This window comes from Cynara cardunculus (assembly GCF_001531365.2).
Source record: "Cynara cardunculus var. scolymus isolate 2C chromosome LG 17, CcrdV1, whole genome shotgun sequence".
Classification (NCBI taxonomy): domain Eukaryota; kingdom Viridiplantae; phylum Streptophyta; class Magnoliopsida; order Asterales; family Asteraceae; genus Cynara; species Cynara cardunculus.
The window spans coordinates 12374746-12395109 of NC_037544.1; the positions used below are offsets into that span (position 1 = coordinate 12374746).

The window sequence follows — 20364 nt, forward strand, 5'->3', positions numbered from 1 at the left end:
ATAGCTTTAACAGGATCACGCTCACCAGAAAACTTGGGAGGTTTACAAGCAAGAAATATTTTGATATCTCCTCCTTTTTGTACTGAGGATGAAGTAAGGGGTACAGATGTACCAGTTACCGGTGTACTAGCTCCGACTTCCTCCTGATAATCGGGACTTCTTACTACTTCTGGATTATTTTGAGTTGTACGTCCCAACAAATTYACCAAACTTTSTTGGAACTTTCCCAACTCTRCTGCCAACATTTCTTGGGTAATAAATCCAGGATCAGGAACATTGTGTCCACCCCTTGCTCTTCCTCTTCCATGACCAGACATTGAACTTTCTTGAGCTGACAGTTCTTGTTCTTGTCTAGTAACTCTACCTCTTCCTCGACCCCTGCTACGATTTCGCGTTTCTATTGTCATTACATTTTTCAGGTCCTCTCCTTGTGTTACATTTCTTCTTCCCCGACCTCTTCCATAACCAGTAGAGGTCCTTTCTGATTGATTGGGATTATCTGCCATTTCTCAGTATATAACTCTTTTTGTCACATTTAAACACACATGATTATTTTCATAATCAAAACATAATAACACATTCATCCTCAAGTCTATCCATAACTCAGATTATATCAATCAAATATAATCTATCTTTCTCATAATAGGTTCAGCTATAACATATTTCCCATGTGCATAGACCCAGTGAAACCTATTATCATAACTTTCCACACCTCTAGTTTAAGTCTAAGTATTTCACAAATACCCATATCCCTTAAACTAAGGCTCTGATACCAACTGTAACAACCCCAGTTTCCATATACAGATAATCCACATACATATACCCATAATACTAAAAATAGTATTGTTACAAAACACGAACTAACAAAAACTTTATTGACTACATTTATGAGTAAACAAATGTCATCAACATCAAACTTTTCCCTTTCCTTTATCCTGCGAGGTATGATGACCTGCAAAACCGATTAGTCCAACAACTGAGCGTTAAACCAATAAGGTCTAGTGAGTATATATAACTCATACCACCAACATATTTTCTAAACTAGCAGTTTAGAATCAAACCTGTTTATTACAAACATTTTATCAATATTTGTCACATAACTCTTCATCTCTCTCGCGGTTACACCGCCATTTCATCTCTCTCGCGGTTACACCGCCATTTCATCTTTCTCTCGCGGTTACACCGCCATTTCATCTCTCTCACGGTTACATCGCCATTTCATCTTTCTCTTTAGAATATATCAAAAATTCTAACACATTATCCGGATTTGAAGTCCGGTCAACCTTGTCCAGATATGAAATCCGGACAAACACTTAGAATATCAATAGGGTTACATCATCTCCGGTCAACAATTCGGACAACACCTTGTATAAGCTTTGTCCAGTTAACACTTAAAAATTAAGTCAATATCTTTGTCCGGATAACAAGTCCGGACAATACCCCGCTCACAATTTAACCGATTTAAAACAATTCGGACAATACATCGTCCAACCTTTGACCGATTTAGATGAGATCCAGTCACCTCTTGACCGGTTTAAGGAGAACTCCGAACACTCTTTGTCCGGTTTAAGGACTTAACCAAATATTTATGAAATGCAGTTCATAAATAGCAGATTCTAGCAGTAAAAGAAGTAATAACCAATACTTTAAAGCAATATACACTCACCTTAAAAATTGGATATCCTATCTTTGAATTCTCTTCTTCTTTTTCTGCCAATCCGTATGATTCACCAAGAAATCTTTCCTATTATAGAAAGTGTGTAAACTTTTTCATCTAACTCAAACCTTCTATATATAGTACTAAGGAAATGTGGTGGGCGGCGCATCCAGCCGACCTCCCCCCCTTTTTTAAAAAAAATATATCCCTTATACACATACCTCAACACTAACACACACTTCACACATTTCTAATACATATATATATATATATATGTATATATATTCGTTCCAAAATCTTAAATCAAAACTTGAAACCCGAATATTACACCAGGCCTGCAGGAGAAGAGATCTGCCTCTGTCTTGACTCAACCCGAGCTTGGATTTGTCTTCAAGAATGAGTTCGGGGTAAAGAAATTTTTCAGACTGATTGAAGCATTCAAGTATTCTACCTCAACACTTGAATGGTTTCAGAAACTTATCAGAGATAGACTAGGTAGAACTCATGTACCAAGAGAAGAAGGGAAACAACTTATTCATGAGATATCTACAGTCATCAATTATCGAAGACTGCTGCTGCGCTTCTGGGAAATACCTCAAGGTAGATCATGAATAGAGTTTTAAATTTTTTTTCCTTAAAATTGTAATGTCTTTGCTTCCAGTATTGTAAGAATTCATCATCCAATGAATATTTGGAAAATGATGCTTTTCTTTAGATTAGTCTTTGTTCTTCAATATTGTTCATAGATTAGTTTATGTTTGTTCTTTCATTACTTAGGGGGAGATTGTTAGATACCATAATTCATAAGTTTAAAAGTAATGAAGAACAATAAGTGATGAAGAACCAGAAGACCGATGAAGACGTTCAGGCAGAATTGACAAAGTCTGGAGAACAACCAGAGGGCCGATGAATCGACCAGAGATGTGATAGAAATAACATCTTCATCACCCCTCTAGTCAACAACACTTAGAGTTTTCTTCAGCAATTCAACCAGAGGCATACGATGAAGATATGAAGATAAGGTTGAATTAACATCCGATGGAAGACAGCTGGAGATAACAAATCGACAGCTGGATTTCAAGTTTATCTTGATTTATAGCTTATCCATACTTTAGATAAACTTTATATGTTAGTAGAAGATTAGCTAAATAGTCTCGCTAGATAGTTATCTTCTAATTAGCCTACTAGTATAAATAGGTGAATAGGCCTATTGTAATCGACGTCGCTTTTACGTTTTCATATTAATATTGAATCAAGTGAAATTATTGACACTCAAGATTGTTATTTGAATGTTCATACATTGTTCTTGAGTGTTCATCATTTTGTTCGTTAAAACACTATAATTTGGTTATTCTTAACTTGATTATTAGTGTTATTGAGAGATCTGGGATCAACACTATCCAAAAATCGGGCTGAAATAGTTTGTTCGGAAAAGGTTATATGAATTCCTCAAGAAGGATGTGAAGCCCTTATAATTCAAGGAGAGGAGTCTAATCGGAAGATTAAGATGATATCATGCATGAAGATGCGGAAATATTTAAAGAGAATTGCATTGCATTTCTGGCCCACGTCATAGACAAGAAGGTTAAAGAAAAACGCATTGAAGATTTCCCTGTAGTTCGAGAGTTTTCTGAAGTGTTTCCTGAGGATTTACCAGGACTACCCCCACCAAGACAAGTTGAATTTGGTATCGACTTAATTCCAGGAGCTGCCCCAGTGGCAAAATCACCCTATCGATTGGCCCCATCATAAATGCAAGAAATGTCAGGACAACTCCAAGAGTTATTAGATAAAGGATTCATAAGACCTAGTTTTTCTCCATGGGGAGCACCAGTTCTATTCGTCAAAAAGAAAGATGGGTCAATGCGAATGTGCATCGATTATAGGGAGCTTAATACGTTGACCATCAAGAATCGATACCCTCTTCCTCGAATTGACGATTTATTCGATCAACTTCAAGGTGCCGTATAATTTTCAAAGATCGATCTTCGATCTGGATATCATCAAGTGAGAATCCGTGAAGAGGACATCCCCAAAATGGCATTTAGGACCCGGTACGGCCATTACGAATTCTTGGTTATGCCTTTCGTGTTAACCAATGCACCAACAGTATTTATGGATCTAATGAATAGGGTGTGCAGACCTTACTTGGATAAATTCGTAATCGTCTTTATAGATGATGTACTAATTTATTCACGAAGCAAGGAGGATCATGAGCAACACCTAAGATTGATATTGGAGTTACTTAGGGATCAGAAATTGTATGCAAAGTTCTCCAAATGCGAATTCTGGATTCGTGAGGTAAAATTTCTGGGTTATTTGGTGAATGAAAAGGGAATTCACGTTGATTCGGCAAAGGTTGAGGCGGTTAAGAAATGGGAAGCCCCAAAAACTCCGATGGAAATTCGTCATTTTCTTGGTTTGGCAGGCTACTATCGGCGATTCATTGCGAATTTTTCAAAAATTGTGAAACCACTCACAGCCTTAACTCAGAAGGATAAGAAGTTTGTATGGGGAGAGAAACAAGAAGAAGCATTCAAAACTCTTAAGCATAGGCTATGCCATGCACCTATTTTGACCTTACCAGAGGGATCGGAAGACTTTGTAGTTTATTGTGACACATCAGATCAAGGTTTAGGATGCGTACTAATGCAAAAAGACAAGGTCATAACATATGCCTCAAGACAACTCAAGGTGCATGAGAAGAACTATATTACGCACGACCTAGAACTAGAGGCCGTAGTATTTGCACTTAAAATGTGGAGACATTCCCTTAACGGTACCAAATGCACTGTGTTAACTGATCACAAAAGCCTTCAACACATTTTCAACCAGAAAATGTTGAATATGAGACAAAGAAGATGGGTTGAACTGCTTAGTGATTACGACTGTAAAATTAAGTACCATCCAGGCAAGGCTAATGTAGTAGTCGATGCTCTAAGTAGGAAGGAAAGGGTGAAGCCAACAAGGGTGCGAGCATTGGGAGCAATAGTAAACACGAGTTTGAAAGCACAAATTCTCGAGGACCAGAAAGAAGCATTAAAAGAAAAGAAATTGAAGAATGGGACCCTACACCACATGGAGACTAAGTTTCAACTGAAACCAGACATAGTGTGTTATTTGGGAGATAAGGTTTGGATACCTAAGATTGGCAACCTTAGACCAATGATATTGGACGAAGCCCATCGATCAAAATACTCAATCCACCCGGGAGCGGATAAGATGTATAAGGATCTTAAGGAACACTATTGGTGGCCTGGAATGAAGAAAGACATTGCCTTGTATGTGAATAAGTGTTTAACTTGCGCAATGGTCAAGACCGAACACCAAAAACCATCCGGTCTACTGCTACAACCTAAGATTCCCCAGTGGAAGTGGGAACAAATATCAATGGACTTCATAACTAAGTTGCCCAGGACTGGGAAGGGGCATGATGCAATTTGGGTAATTGTAGATCGGCTAACAAAATCTGCTCATTTTCTACCAATTCGAGAAGATTATAAGATGGAGAAGTTAGCTCAAATTTACATAAATGAAATCATCACCCKGCATGGGGTACCTCTTTCCATCATCTCGGATAGAGACAGTCGATTTACTTCACGATTTTAGCAATCACTTAAAAGAGGGTTGGGTACACGGCTAGATTTAAGCACTGCCTACCACCCTCAAACGGACGGACAGATGGAAAGAACAATCCAAACACTTGAAGACATGTTGCGTGCATGTGTTTTAGATTTTTGTGGAAGCTGGGATACACACCTTTCGTTAGTTGAATTTGCATACAACAACCGTTATCACACCAGCATTCAGTGTGCACCTTACGAAGCCTTATACGGACGCAAGTGTCGATCTCCACTTAGTTGGCTAGAAATCGGCGATCGACAACTAACCAGTCCTGACGTCGTTTAGGAGACGACAGACAAAATTGTAATTATCAAGGATCGACTCAAGGCCGCAAGAGATCGCAAGAAAAACTATGCTGATAATAGGTGGAAACCATTAGAGTTTCAAAAAGTAGACAAAGTACTCCTAAAAGTCTCACCATGGAAAGCATTAATGCGTTTCAGGAAAAGGGGCAAATTAGGTCCCCGATATATTGGCCCATTTGAGGTAGATGAGAGAATTGGACCGGTGGCATACAAGTTAAATTTGCCACAAGAGTTAAGTACCATACACGACACATTTCATGAGTTAAACCTCAAAAAATGCTTAACCGACGAAACATGGGTTATACCATTGGAAGAGGTGCATATTGACAATCACCTACGATTCGTTGAAGAACCCATAGAAATCATGGATAGAGAAGTCAAGCAGTTGAGCCGTAGCAAAATCCCGATTGTAAAGGTTCACTGGACTTCAAGACATGGACCGGAGTACACGTGGGAGAAAGAAGACTCTATGAAAAACAAGTATCCCCACTTATTCAAAGAGGGAAGTCCAAAGCTAGGAGCTGATAAGTAAATTTCGGGACGAAATTCTTCTAACGAGGGAAGACTGTGACATCCATCAGTTTTGGAGCATCAGGTTAGTATCTTTGTAGGATTTCTATATTTAGAAATATATTTTATTAGGATCTAGTCATGTTGATTGAAACTCGTCCGGCTTAGATTTTCGACGTTTAGATCAGAAGATTCTGTTTTAACAGGTAACGGATAAAGTTAACTTATGTAATGCCAAAAATATTAAAAATTTCCCAAACACAATAAAAACGAATATTTCAAAATCCAAACTAAAAATATAAAAGTCCAATTTAAATACTCAATTAAATTTTATAAAATTAAGAAATTTGATCTTCTACTCCTTTTTATCACAATTTTAACATTTTCTTTTATCTCACACTTCAAAGAATCTTTGTGTGTAAAATTATAAATTTATATATATATATATATATATATATATATGTAATAAAAATAGTAAAGTAATATGTAATGATTAAAGTGTGTGGGTTTGGGCTTACTAGCCACCCCACTTATAGCCCACCTATAAAACAAGGTGACTCTTTAGTTTCCACCCACTTTTAGCACATTTCCATGCAAACCACCTAGAAACTCCCACTCAAAATAACCATTCATCTTCCCAAAAACCCCATCAGCCGAAACTTCAAACCAAAACTCCTTAAATCTTGCCATTTTTTGAAGAACATTCCAGGAATCATAGTGCTATCAATGAAGGTAAAGAGTTAGTCACATTGTTTTAGCATTTATTTCTTTAAACTACATCTTCATCCTTTCTGTGCATTCTTTCTAATTCGAAACTCAAAATTTATGGAGAATCTAAGATGGGAGATTATACACGAAAGACATGAAAATGTCTTCAAAATGGTGATAATCTATGATCTATAGACTCAGAACTCAAGAAAAGGGAGTAAAACCGTATTGCATGTTGATTTTAACCTTAAAAGGGACATTTTTGAGCTGTCAGATTTCTTAATAAAAATCGTGTCGCCCATATCTCCCAAAATAAAAGCCCAAATGCTATGGTTCTTCTTTTAATAATATATTTCGTTGAGTTGAGGTTCTTTTCCAACTGAAATCATGCAAAAATATGGAGTTTTGACCACTTAAATTCTTGATACAAGTTTATGGTGCAAAAAGATGATTTCGGGCAGAACCTTGCATGCATGTTCAAAGTGGCATAACTCTCTCAAAAATCAATAAAAATGTGAAATTCTTCTTTTGAAAGTTTTGTTTATGAGTTAAGTTTACAATCCAAGTGAAATCATTAGAGAACTCTAAGTTTAGACCTTCTATTTGACCACAAACTTGACAGGGTGCAATCTGTCTAGTCTGTTTTGTGGTATTGGACATTTGAATGAATAAAACACTTTCAAAATGTGTGAAATTTGGATAAAATGTGTTTAACTCGGTGACATTTGAAAAATACAAACATTGAGCTATATTAAGAACAAATTATATAAATATCAACTTTAATCCATAAAAACATGTTGGCAAGACATAAAATATAAATTGACTTTATCCTTATCGAGACCCGATAAGCGATCTACCCATGAAATTTCGAACATTATAGGAAAGGTTAGGCTGGACGTCTAGTGCTTCAACACCATCCATTTTTGGTTTTTCGCTAGCAAACAGGTGGTTATTCACGACCCCACTTTTACTGCTTTCATTTATTTAAACTGGGGGAAAAGCATGAAAGTATGCAAACTATGTTGTTTAGTTTTTTTAAAAACTATTGAAGTCGTGAAAGTTGACTAGTACTGCATTATGGTATAAATGATAATTTGATGTACTTGAGTGTTGATATAAAAGTCCCCTCCGCCAACGCTACTAGTTAACTAGGAATCGTGCCGAGCCGTGGTAATTGTGGATAGCCGGTATTGTGTTGACAGTCCCACCTAAAAACGGGTGCACATTACCTAAAATTAAGAGATCTACACATGCGTGCGAACAAGCCACCGCTGAGGTAGCTCTCAACACTTAAATTTAATAGATCTACACATGTGTGCGACTGAGCCACTGCTGAGGTAGTTCTAAGACGAACTATGGTACCTAAGTGAGAAAGCGGGCCACTTAAAGGTAGTTCACATTGATATAAGGGGCACATTGGTCAGGTGAGGTTCGGTAGCGGCTCAAGTTTTAACATCGTTAAAAATTTTCATTTTACCTTGTGCATGTTTTCGTAAATAGTTTGCAAGATTGAATTTGTGCATTATAAAGTGTTTTGTGCATAAAAACACCCGTGTAGTCACCAACTCCTTGTAGTTGACATCGTTTTATGTTTCATGCTTTTCAGGAAATTAAGTAAGAACTGATGTCATGGATGCATTTTTGCGATAACACCTGTTCACGCGTTTTAGAAATCGCTTTCTGCAAATGATGTTGTTTTCATTTAGAGCAGTTTGGTTATGGAATTGTAAACTTTTGAACTATGAACTTTAATGGTGTTATCTATTAATTTGTGCTATGAAACACTTACCTGCTACACCTCGTGTTTCCGCTTTAGCGGGGTGTGACACGTTTGGCTCTTAACAACTCCTGATGTGATTCTGACATAATTGAGCAAGCTTCCTTTTGGAACTTGACATTATAGCTAGAATCACAAAGTTGACTTATGCTCAAAAGATGATGTTCAAACCCAGAGACATAAGCAACTTTAAAGACAGAAACATTACCTTGGTGAAGATCTCCATAGCCTTTTATTTCTCCAATTTTCTCTCTGTATGAGGAGAGTAGCCTCTTATTGCTGGTCATGTGTCTTGAGCATCCGGAGTCAAGATACCAAATATCCACATGCGACTTCTTCAAAACAAATTATAGGGATTTAGGTACCCATTTCATGATGAGTCCTCGATGATTAGGCTTGGGAGATTTTATGGTAGGTTGAGGGAGAGGTTCTGTCTCAACACCTGATTTACCAGACTTACGGTCTGGTTTGCTAGATTTGGCCTTAGGAGTATTATTTTTCTTCCGGGTCTTCTTGGAATTAATCCTTGATGACCTAGAGAGAATGTAGTTGGGATTAGAAAGGTGTTGCTTTAATTTTTGCAGCAGAGAGAGATATTCACAAGTATAAACACAATTTTGATGACAAAAAGGTTTATTAGATTCATGAAACAATTTATTACAATCATTCGTAGCATTGTTAGTTCGAACGAACTTCCTATCTAGTTTTGATTGTTTAGAATTTTTAGATTTAGTCTGCTCTGTCCTTCCTTTTTCCCTTCTTACTCCTCTGGTCTTCAAAGGCCTATCTGAAACAGAGGAATTTAAAACAGAATTAGCAGCGGATTTTCCTTTTTGTTCCATTGTGAACTTAATTGCCTTTAAAGAGTTAGGTTTAGAAACTCTTGATGCAAAGGTAGCAGATTTAGGTTTCTTGGCCATGTTCTCCTTCTCAAGCTCTAGATAAGATTTAGCTCTTAAGCACATGTTTACGAAATCAGGACTTATGGCAATCTTTTTCCTCTGCTCCATTGCTGAAACAGATTTATTGGATATTCCACTTGGAAGTTTCACAACTTCTGGTCCTGGTGCCACTATCTCAGTCTCAACTTGCTCTTTACTCGAGTCCACCTCTGATTCAGAGTCAGAGTCAAGAAAATCCTTGTGTGGATTTTGAGTTGTGGAGGTATCATTGAGAGCTTGAGATCCTCTTGAACATGCACTAGTGCCTTCATCCTTCTGTTGCATTGATGAGGAACTTCCAAAAGTATCTGAGGAATTACTCTTAGAATTATCTGCATAACCTTCAAATGGATAATTCAAGGCCTCAAGCAGATCATGCTCAAAGACTTGTCTCACCATCTCTGTGAAATCATTCATTAAATTTGGGTCTAGAGTTTTAACAAAATAATCTTTCGATGAACTCCTGGTTTCATCTGGTTCGGGTTTAACTTCATCACCATTTGTTTTAAGATGTTCAGGATTATGAGAGCCAAAACAAAATATTCCTTCTGTCTTCTGTATGCTTTTTAAGTCAACTAGTTGCATATCTTTTGAAGAGTAAGAAATATTTTCAAATTACAGTTTTTGAGTTCTAGCCTCATTTTCAAGTCTACATCTTTTAAAAGGAGAGTTTTTAGGCAAAGCTGGAAAATCGGGTTTTTGTTCTGCCCCTAACCTAAACACAGACTCAAGAGTATATTTTTTCTTTCACGTGAGGTCTAGGTCTGTATAACCTATCCCTGCTCTATCCTGTTGAGAATTTATCTTTTCATACACCTGCTGAGCATCTTGATACTTTTTAATCAAGAGCTCTTTTCTTTGCAAGCTCTGGTGTAGGAATTCCCTTTCCTTTTGAAAATAATTTTTCAAGGCTTCAGAATTTAACCTATCACGCTCTTTCTCTAAAAGTTCTTTTTCCTTTTTCTCTATGGCCATTTTTAGTTTGGAGCACTCTGATTTAAGACTATTTTCAGTGGAACGTTTTATTTCTGAAAGTTTTTCTTTTTCCACTGAAAGCTCTTGTTTTTCTACAGATAACAACTCTGTTTCTCTTTCAAAGAACAATTTTTCTTTTTCTAAAGATTTTCTTTTTGACTTTTCAACAGAGATTTTTTGTTGTAGTTTTAGAAAATCTTGGGTTAAAGCAGAGATACTTTCTTCCAGATTGGAATGAGAATAACCAAAGGTAGAACACACCTGAGAGTCGAAGCCAAATCCAGACTATTCTGCATCATTCTCAACGACCATGCCACAGAAGTGAGCTTGGTCTTCTTTTTCAGACGTGGAGTCAGAGACCCAGTTTTCTTGCTCAACCATGAGGCTCCTCTGGGATCGATTGTACTTGTACTAATTTTTGTAGTACAGTTCATCTTTCACCAAAGGGCCTTTGCACACCTTGAAGTAGTGGCCCATCTTACCACATCTGAAGCATCTTATAGCATGCTACTTCTACTCTGACTGTTCTTTCTCTTTCCTTCGAATCCTCTACCTCTTCCCTTGTCACTTCGACTTCCTCTCTTGTCGAAGACCTTCTTTCCAAATTTTCTTTGAAATTCCTTGGTAATTAGAGCCAAGGAATGTGCGAATGCACTAATGTCATCATCCTCAGAGCATGAAGCTATGTCTTCATCATCGCTCTCTACAACAAGAGCCTTCTTCCCTCTTCTTCTCTCCTCCTTCGATCTCTTTTCTCTGAGTGATTGACTGTACCCAGTCTCTTTAGAGTCAGAGACTAGAGCCAGAGGTCCACCCAGAGTGACCTTGGCCTTCTGCACCTCTTGCTCCTGCACTTGCAAGGTGCCATACACATCATGAAGACTCCGCTGCTCCAGGTAATGATTCGTCTGGAGGGACATGGACAAGTTCCCTCATTCAGCATTCAACCGCTTCAAGAAGAGCATGTTGTTTTCCTCTTAAGTTCTGATCACATCACACATCCTACATTTGTTGATCAGGGTGTTGAAACGGTGATAAGTCTTCTCGAGAGACTCATCTGGGAGAGCTTGGAAACTATTGTACTTATTCAGACATTGAGCACGTCTGTTCTTCTTCATCTTTATCCCTCCTTCAAGCTGGTTTGCCAATTGATCCCATAGATCTTTGGCAGAATCACAAACATCAAGAGATTGAAAAATCTCGTTAGGAAGGGCCATGATTAAATGCCTCTTGGCTTTTTGATCAATCTCCACCCATCTTCTGTCTTCATCGTCTCAATCTCCCTGCGGAGCTTGGGAACTCGCCTGGCAGGTACTTCGACCGTGTCACCCGCAGCAGGAATTCTGGGGATAAGAGTTGTAGGTACAAAAGGACTATTTAAGATAGACTCGTATAATTCAAGGTCGAGACCTTCATATAATTTGTTCATCCTAATCTTTCATTGGGGATATTCTTCCCGAGTGAGAGTATGAGGTTTTGTGAGGGAACCGGCACTGTACATGGAGTTCCATGATTGATTAGATATTTCTTTGAAAGATTTGAAAAGAGTTTGACAAGAAAGTGAGAATGGTCAAGTTTTTGACAGATTTTGAGAAAATGAAAAGCAAACGTTTTTAAAAGAATTGATCAAAGATCGGAATAAAATACATTTTCTTTTAAAATGAATAACCAAATTAAGAGAAGTATCCTTTTGGATATCGATTGACTAATCAATTGATTTGATTAGCAGACTATGATACCAATTACTCTTAATTTCAAAAAGTACAGATAAATGAATATGAGTGAAATAAAAACTGTGTAACTGGAAAGGTCTAACAAGGTATTCAAGATAAAATTATGAATGCAAGATGAACTTGAGTACGTCATAAGCTTTTTTTAGATGAGAAGAATAAATAATGAAACTCTCAATCTAATTGTATTCTCACAAGGTTTCACTATAGTCTAATTTGGCACTTTCAGTTCTTTTGTAACCTGAGGAGGATGTCTCCTTATATATGACTAAGCTAAACATAATCTCTTAGTATCTTGGCTTGAAACTCTGAGATCTTGTTCCGCATCCTTATCATTCACATTCCTTGAAAAGTGGAGCGGACTGAGTCAAGCCGCCTAGAATCTGTTCTTGTGGGAAAGTCTGAACTGTGCGCGCATTCCATGGGAGTAGGAGACTAAGAGGCTCTGCATGTACTGTGAAGAGGCTCTATGTCTGGAGTGAAGCTTTGCATCAAACATTTAACCTTTTTGGCGCTTAAGGCCTGATCTTCCATGGAATAGAGCGCGAGCTCTGTATATATGAGACACTTGGCGCTCGAGTAAGAGCTCTGTCTCTTGATGTCTTATGCATAAGAGCTCTTGGTCCAGACTGATTCAAAAGACTAAGTCCTACATACTAGAGTAAGAGACTTCTTACTTACACTTTTACAAGATGGGGTCTAACAGGTGTTGTTATCTTCTTTGTGCATATTGTGATAACCATGTATTTAAAATATGAAACATCGATAACATTTGGATAACATTGTGCACATTGGACTAGGTATTTCCTGTATGTTATTAATAAGCCATTGAACCAAGTATTTATGTTGGTCCCGTTAGGGTCTACAAGAGTTTTTTAGAAGCAGTTTGTAGAAGGGGGGATGAATACAAACATATAACACTTTTCAAATTTAAAATATATATATTGATAAAGAAGGATTAATACAGATTTTACAAGATTGTATGCGAAAATAGATAAGGTAAAGATAACCTATCTAAAACAATCTAAGTTTACATACAAATGATCTTAGCAAAGAGAAAAGATTTGCTGTTAAGATAAAGATGGAAATAAGTTCTTTCTGGGTAAGAACTTTTAGAATACTTGAAAGGGATTCCAACTTGCTTGAAGATAAGTGTAAGTATTCTTATATATCTGTGTGATCTCTTGTGTGTATGCATGTAGTTTGCATGCAGAGAATACTCATCTGTTTATACTCGTTGCATTAAATGCACATTTAATGCAATGCATTAGGGTTTGAACACGCGTCAAGATTTTAGAGAAAAGCTTGTCCTTTGTTATAGTGAATAGTACAAAATCATATTCATGAGTAGACATCCTTTCATGGAGTTGGTAGGTAATAGAGTCAACTAATCGTCTCCGTATCGTACTATACTTTAGAAAGGGTATGGGTTTGTCCGTTTTGTGTGGAAGGACAAGACAAAAGCATTCTTGCACAACAAGCTTCTTTTGATCACTGGATATTGGAATAACACTAATGGTCTCTTCAGCATTCGCTGAGGCTTGGGCAGACTTCACACATATATTGACCAGGTTGTAATCACTGAATGCCGCTTCAGATCACGAACGCGCTAGTTTCTAATCTTCAGTTTCAGTCTTCGACTTTCGCTGAAGGTTCTTTGGTGTGAGTTTTGTCTTCTTGAAGTATCTCTATCGCTGTAGGATTTACAATACATGTCTCGGCGATCACTGAACAGACTCTCACTGAACAGACTCAGTGATGATTGTTGGAGCTGAAAGACATAAACAAAATACTTCGTAAAAGGTAAAAATGGATAATCATCTAATCAATGAGAGAGAGGATCAACAATCTCCCCCTATTTGATGATAACAAAGCAACAAAAAGAAAGTTACCTTATTAAATAAAAGTAAGAAAAAGTTACATATAAAGTATATGTCCCTTTTAACTGTTCTGAGATCTTTTTTCAGTGAGTCAGTTTTTACTTTATAAATTCTCTTAAGTTACAAGTTTAAGAAAAGGTATAAGAAGGGAAATTGAAACTGAAACTGAAAGCAAGTTCACTGACTTATAGATTGTCAGTAAATGTAAGAGAACACTGAAACTCATAGACATGTGTCCCTATTACTCTTTTCAGGGATCTTTTCCAGTGATGTAAATGAAACACTTATATTAATTCAAAGGAAATATTACAAGTTTTTCAGTACATTTCTTAGACTTACAACATATAAGTTGAACACTGAAAGTAGACATAGAATACAAAAGATATACAGTGAAAGACAAATTACAAAATAAAAATAACTAATCTAAGTTGTTCAGATTGATGTAGCCAGGTACATCTTCTCCGAGCTCCTTTTGACGTCGAAATTCCTTTCTGATCTTGATGTCCATCGTTTCACCATATATATCATCATTTAGCCAATATCTAATGTACGCGAGATGTTTCAATGGGCATAAATGTAACTTAGACATTCTTTGGAAGCTGACTTCACCTTCATAGTCAAGGAAGATAAATTCTAACTCAGGCTTGATGTGCACAATGTTGGGTATGTAAGGACCCTTCGCTGGCAATGAGAGATTCAACATAGAAATGTCCGACTTCTTCGTAGCCTTCAGGACTTCATCCAAGGTGAACTTTGTTTCATGTTCGTTCCTCAGGGTTGGTCCGTCATTAGGACTTGAAGGTATGTTTCTTCTTCCACCTTTCTTCAGAGTAGGATTTTCAGGGACAGCGACATACCTGGACATCTTTTTGATCATATCATTGATGATGTCTTCGATAATCAGCTTATGTCTTCATTTTGAGTGCTGAATGGCTTGGCGGATCTCCGGCCATTCACTGTAGCCATACTCTCTGAGGTAGGAAGGATACTCGGTGACCGCATCAAGGTTATCCCTGGTGATGAGCATTGAGACCAGCAATCCACCGTCTTTCATCTGTACACTGATGGTGACGTTTGAAATAGGATGAGGGCTGACTCTCTTGTGTAGACGATCTTCGCTCCATTTTCTATCGTGTTCGGCCAGCATCACTGCCTTTTCACGTTCAGCTTCTGCAATAGAGAGAAGCTTAACCTGGGCCTGGACAACATTCACCATCTTTTTGGATTTCTTCCTTGGAAGAACTTTGGCAGCAAGAGACTTGGCCAACTTTAAGCTGTCCTCAGTCTGTTTACGTTGAAGATTAAGTTCTTCCTCGGCCTTAAGTGCTTCGAGTCTTTCAGCTTCTGTCAGGAAGTTGAACTCACCACAACTAGAGGTACGAAGAGGAATTTGTACTCTAGTTTGGTCGAGTGACTCCCTCAGCTGAGACATCTGTTGGTCGGTGGGAGCGTTGGGGGATGGGTTTTCAGGGAGCTATTCCTCCATCTGACCGCAAGTAGTGGTAGGGATGGAGAGTTGATACATGGAAGTTATGGTGATAAGGCTTGAGGACTCATTTGTTAAAGGCTCTAAGGGTTGGAACAATACCTTAAGGTTGCCTTCTTCAGCAACACCCTTGTCAAATATATGGATCATTAACGTATCACTTAGAACTTATTTTAATACTTGTCAAATCATTCTCACAGTGAATGTTTCTCAATCTCTTGTCAATGTTATACCACTTGCATCGGAAGACGACCACTTTTCTACCTAGTATATATGATAACGCCATAACCTCTAACAAAACTCCATAGAAATCTACTTCCTCGCCATCATGGTTGCTTGGAACAAAAATTCCACAATTTTGAAATCTAAAGTTTAACATCGCTACAATGTGAATGGAAACGTACACCATTTACGATACAAGTTATCCAACTAGTATATCGATCAAATGGGCCAAAAGCCAAAGAATACATATCATCTGTTGCCTTAGTTGAACCCTCATGACGTAGTCCCTCCATCTATAAAAAATCATTTAGTTAATAATAGTATTAAAACAATGTGTAACATGTTCTTGACAAATGGTCCATTTTTACCTTCATCTTGAACCATGCAGGAAAAGTCCTTGACTATAGTTGCTCTAAATCACTGCTAAAGTTTTGTTTTAGTATGTCTATATGCTCACTACAAATAAAAAAAGTACATTATAGTTGTTTGGTTTAGATAATATAAACAATCATTATAAGGAAAAGGAAAACATACTCTAGATACGATTTGATATATTCATGACAATTGTTGAGAATGTACCATTCCAAAGTATAAGACTGAGTGTTAAGGAACTTCAATTGTGAAGTCCCAATAACATGTTTACTTCTTCACCATCGATGACCAGAAGGTAGCCACTTTCTCGGCCCCATATAACATGTTTTTCTTCTGATACTACGAAAATGCGTGTTTTCTAAACATTCGGGGCATGCCAAGTGTCCTTTTGTGGAGTAACTAGACAAGTAAACATAAGCAGGAAAGTCTGATATTGTCCACAATGCAACAACTTTAAGATTGAACATACCTCCACTAATGGCATCATATGTTGTTACTCCAATCCACAAAGTCTTTAACTCGTCAATTAATGGCCGCATGAAAATGTCAAAAAATTTACCTGGGGATTTTAGACCTAGAATCAGCAAACACATCATATAACTCGTTTGATGCATCATCTTCCAAGGAGGAAGATTCAATGATTTTACCATTACAGGCCAAGTGCTATATGATGCACTCATATTCCCAAAGGGGTTGAAGCCATCTGATGTCAAACCCAGCCTTACATTCCTTGAATCTGTCAAAAAAGCAGGATAAGTCAAGTCAAAGTCTTTCCAAGCCTCACCATCAGTTGGATGACGTAACACACCTTCTTCTGGCTTTCGTTTCTGGGCATGCCATCTCATATCTTCAGAAGTATAACGTGAACTATAAAGTCATTGAAGTCTAGGTATTAATGGAAAATATCTCATCCTCTTAAAAGGAACCTTGTTCCTCTTGTATCGAGGATGATTATATACAGGACATACAAGTAGGTTAGCATGTTTTCCATAAACAGAGCACAATCATGATTACAAACATCAATATTATGATATCCCAACCCAATCTCCATCAAGATTTTCTTCATCTCATAGTATGATGTGGGAAGATTGTGGCTGGATGGGAGAATACTTTGTTCAAACTGTAACAACATGTTTACTGATTTATCACACCACTTGTTCAAGACTTTGATGTGCATCAACTTCACATATTGTAGTAATGTCAGATTCCCTGATTCTGGATACAGTTCCTTGTTGAGTTGCTCAATCAACTTGTCAAAACGACCACAGTTAACATCAGACTTATCCTCAATGTCATTTTCAGTTGAACGGTCAACATTAAAAAACATGTGTCCTTCTTCATCCATAATAGCATCCCTCAAAATATGATCATCTTCGTCATTATTCGATGAATCTTCAAAGTGGTCGTGTTCTTCTTCGTCACTAAGAGATTCACCATGATGGATCCACCTTTGGTATGTTGCAAGCATACCATATCGTAGAATATGAGCTCGAATCATGGGGAGTTGTTGTAGCCATGTGTTTTCACATCTATTACAAGGACATAACGTCCTTCCATCTAAACCCAAGTGACGTCTAGTAGTAGCTAGAAAATTGTTCAACCCAAGTGTGTACTCTTGACTTATGTGATTTCTACTTACTATCCACGCTCGATCGCTATAATCCATTGATTTTGAAGGAGAAATTAGGTTGTTCTGAAAAGAATATGTAGAAGTGTTAGATGTAACATTTTTTAAAATTTAAGGAAAGCTTCAAGGGAATCACGTTCATGTTCAATAATAAGTTTTCGCTAATGATTTATAAATAACTTGTAAACTCATTTTAGCCTCTCCCACGCTACCTTCAATTCAATTCTCACATTATATTCACTAACAAAGTGAAATTATACTTCTAGCTAGATTGGTCTCTACGTTGCTTTCTAAATTATATTCGCTAATGATTTTAACAAAATGATTTTATGTTGATGATCGTGCCAAGATATTAGCTTTATGTTTTGTTCATAGAAGAAACTAAAGAATGGGGACTAACAAAATGTGTTCAAGATATTATTGGTTTCTTCTTGGTCCATTCTATATTTCCATCTATTTCCTTCCATTTTGTTTCTTTCTTGTTGGTTTCTTTTGATCCCAATGGTGTTCTTTATTTTACTGTTCTACATAGTTATATGTATATATATAGGGTTGGCCAAATATAATTCTAAATCTGTTGACTTCAAAGTTCAATCTCATCTCCCCCTTTATATACAATGCATTCTCTTCTCAAATCCACCACCATCTGCTATGTTATCGATTCCTCAAACGGGGTATCAGATCTGTTTCTTTACTTCAATTCATCTAATTTGACCTGTGCTTTGTAAAACATGGCAGTATGTATTACAAACGTAAATCATTTAAGTCATATGAGTTCTCTATAAAAACGTAAATCATTTAAGTCATTCTTAGGATTCTTTATGACCGGTTATTGTTGTATATTTTACTTCATTTCTTCTCTAAAAGACTTCTATGGGTTTATGTAATTTATATCGATATCAAGTTCTAGAAGCTGTTTGGAGTTTATAGGTTGGTGTTGATCTAATGATGTCATGTATGAAACTAATTTCTTGATACAGGACTTGGACTTCCTAATTTTCCCATTTTACTCGACCATGATGATCTTGAATAAGGATTAGTAGCATATTGCTAGACCCAAGCCTACCGTCAATCTTGATTGATGATTACTTGTCATATCTGGATCGAGTATTCAAGGAACTTCTCAAATTTTAGCATATGCTTACTGGTGTGAATACGAGGGAAGCCAGACTCCCGCATAATGCAAAACTCTTGGTCCCGCGCATCGATTGTTCAAAAGTTATTATCCTCAAACCCATATTTGTATCTATGGTCTATGTTGTGTCTTATGGTTAGTTTAGTAACATATTATGTTCATTCTGCTTTCTTTTTTTGATGGAACTGAGGTTGTGTGTTTCTTATTTTTTGTTGTGCGTTTCTTTTCTTTCCAGGGTTTCTACTTAATTGAAGGTAATTATCTACAATTTGTTTTATGTATTTTTATTCAATACTTTTTAGTGATCGGATATGATCCCATTATTACGTAATGCATTTTTTTTTACTTTCAAAGAACGACAAGATTGTCAAACGTGTTTTGATGATTGTTTTCTGGTTTTTATGACTCAGAAAACCATCTGATCAAATGCTCATTTGATTTTTTTTTTTTTTTTTTTTTTTTTTTTTTTTTTTTTGTCAATTTCTTTATTTGCTTGACTGTGTTTTGTTGTAGTTTTTTTTTTTTTTACTTCAATTCAGAAAATGAAACTCAACCACCACAAAGTTAAGACCTTTCGTAATATATATAGTTTTTTATTTTTACTTCAATTCATCTCTGGTCTCAACCACCACAAAGCTAAATCCACCGATATGCCTTTCGATAGTGATGTATTCTCTCTTCCTTCTGGCTACAATGCTCCTCAGCAGGTACTCTTGCTTTACCCTGAAACCTCATTAATGTTTGATTGTATTTTGTGCTTTCAAGTTTGAAAGTTGTGAGTTCGTGGCAGGTGCATATAACTCAAGGGGCTCATGTGGGAAGATCAGTGATAGTGTCTTGGGTGACTCAAAACGAACCTGGTTCTGAAACCGTTGTTTATTGGGCCGAAAGTAGCCACCGGAAACACAACGCCACCGCCATGGTCACTACTTATAAGTATTATAACTACACATCTGGATTCATTCATCATTGCACTATCAAGCATTTAAAGGTAGGATTTCCAATTCGATTGTTTAAATTTAAAAAATCCATGGTTTAATTTGAATTTTTTTAATGCAGTTTGATACAAAGTACTATTACGAGATCGAAACCAGTCCAACGGTAAGGAGGTTCTGGTTCATGACTCCTCCAGCCGTCGGACTTATAAACAAATTATGCAGCCACCATCTACCCTATGCTGCTACAATTGGATCTTTTTTAATGCTGTAAAAACTATGTTGTGTGTTCATGATACATCTGTAGTTGATATTTATAGTGTTATTAGGCCACTTTGATCTATCTATATACATGTATACAGGAAAGTATACAGGAAAACAGCTTTTATGTGACTATTTAAGCAGAAACCAACTTTCATTGAGCTATAACAGAAATCAAGAACTGTAACAGCAATCATATGTAAACACGTAAAAAAAATG

At 36.9% G+C, this 20364-nt stretch overlaps 1 protein-coding gene across 1 annotated transcript; it reads left to right on the plus strand.

The window, feature by feature from the left end:
* The first annotated feature begins 19599 nt into the window (after positions 1 to 19599).
* LOC112499857 (purple acid phosphatase 2-like) lies at positions 19600 to 20158 on the plus strand. Its single transcript, XM_025103129.1, has 3 exons — positions 19600 to 19656; positions 19740 to 19940; positions 20009 to 20158. Exons 1-3 carry the CDS (start codon positions 19600 to 19602, stop codon positions 20156 to 20158), a joined length of 408 nt encoding a protein of 135 aa, XP_024958897.1.
* Positions 20159 to 20364: the final 206 nt, after the last annotated feature.

Bases quoted from the DNA above. Each gene is read 5' to 3' on its own strand.
- LOC112499857 (XM_025103129.1), top strand. From the start codon at position 19,600: ATGCCTTTCGATAGTGATGTATTCTCTCTTCCTTCTGGCTACAATGCT. The intron at 19,657-19,739 runs GTACTCTTGCTT...AGTTCGTGGCAG, and splicing joins GCTACAATGCTCCTCAGCAG to GTGCATATAACTCAAGGGGC. The intron at 19,941-20,008 runs GTAGGATTTCCA...TTTTTAATGCAG, and splicing joins GCACTATCAAGCATTTAAAG to TTTGATACAAAGTACTATTA.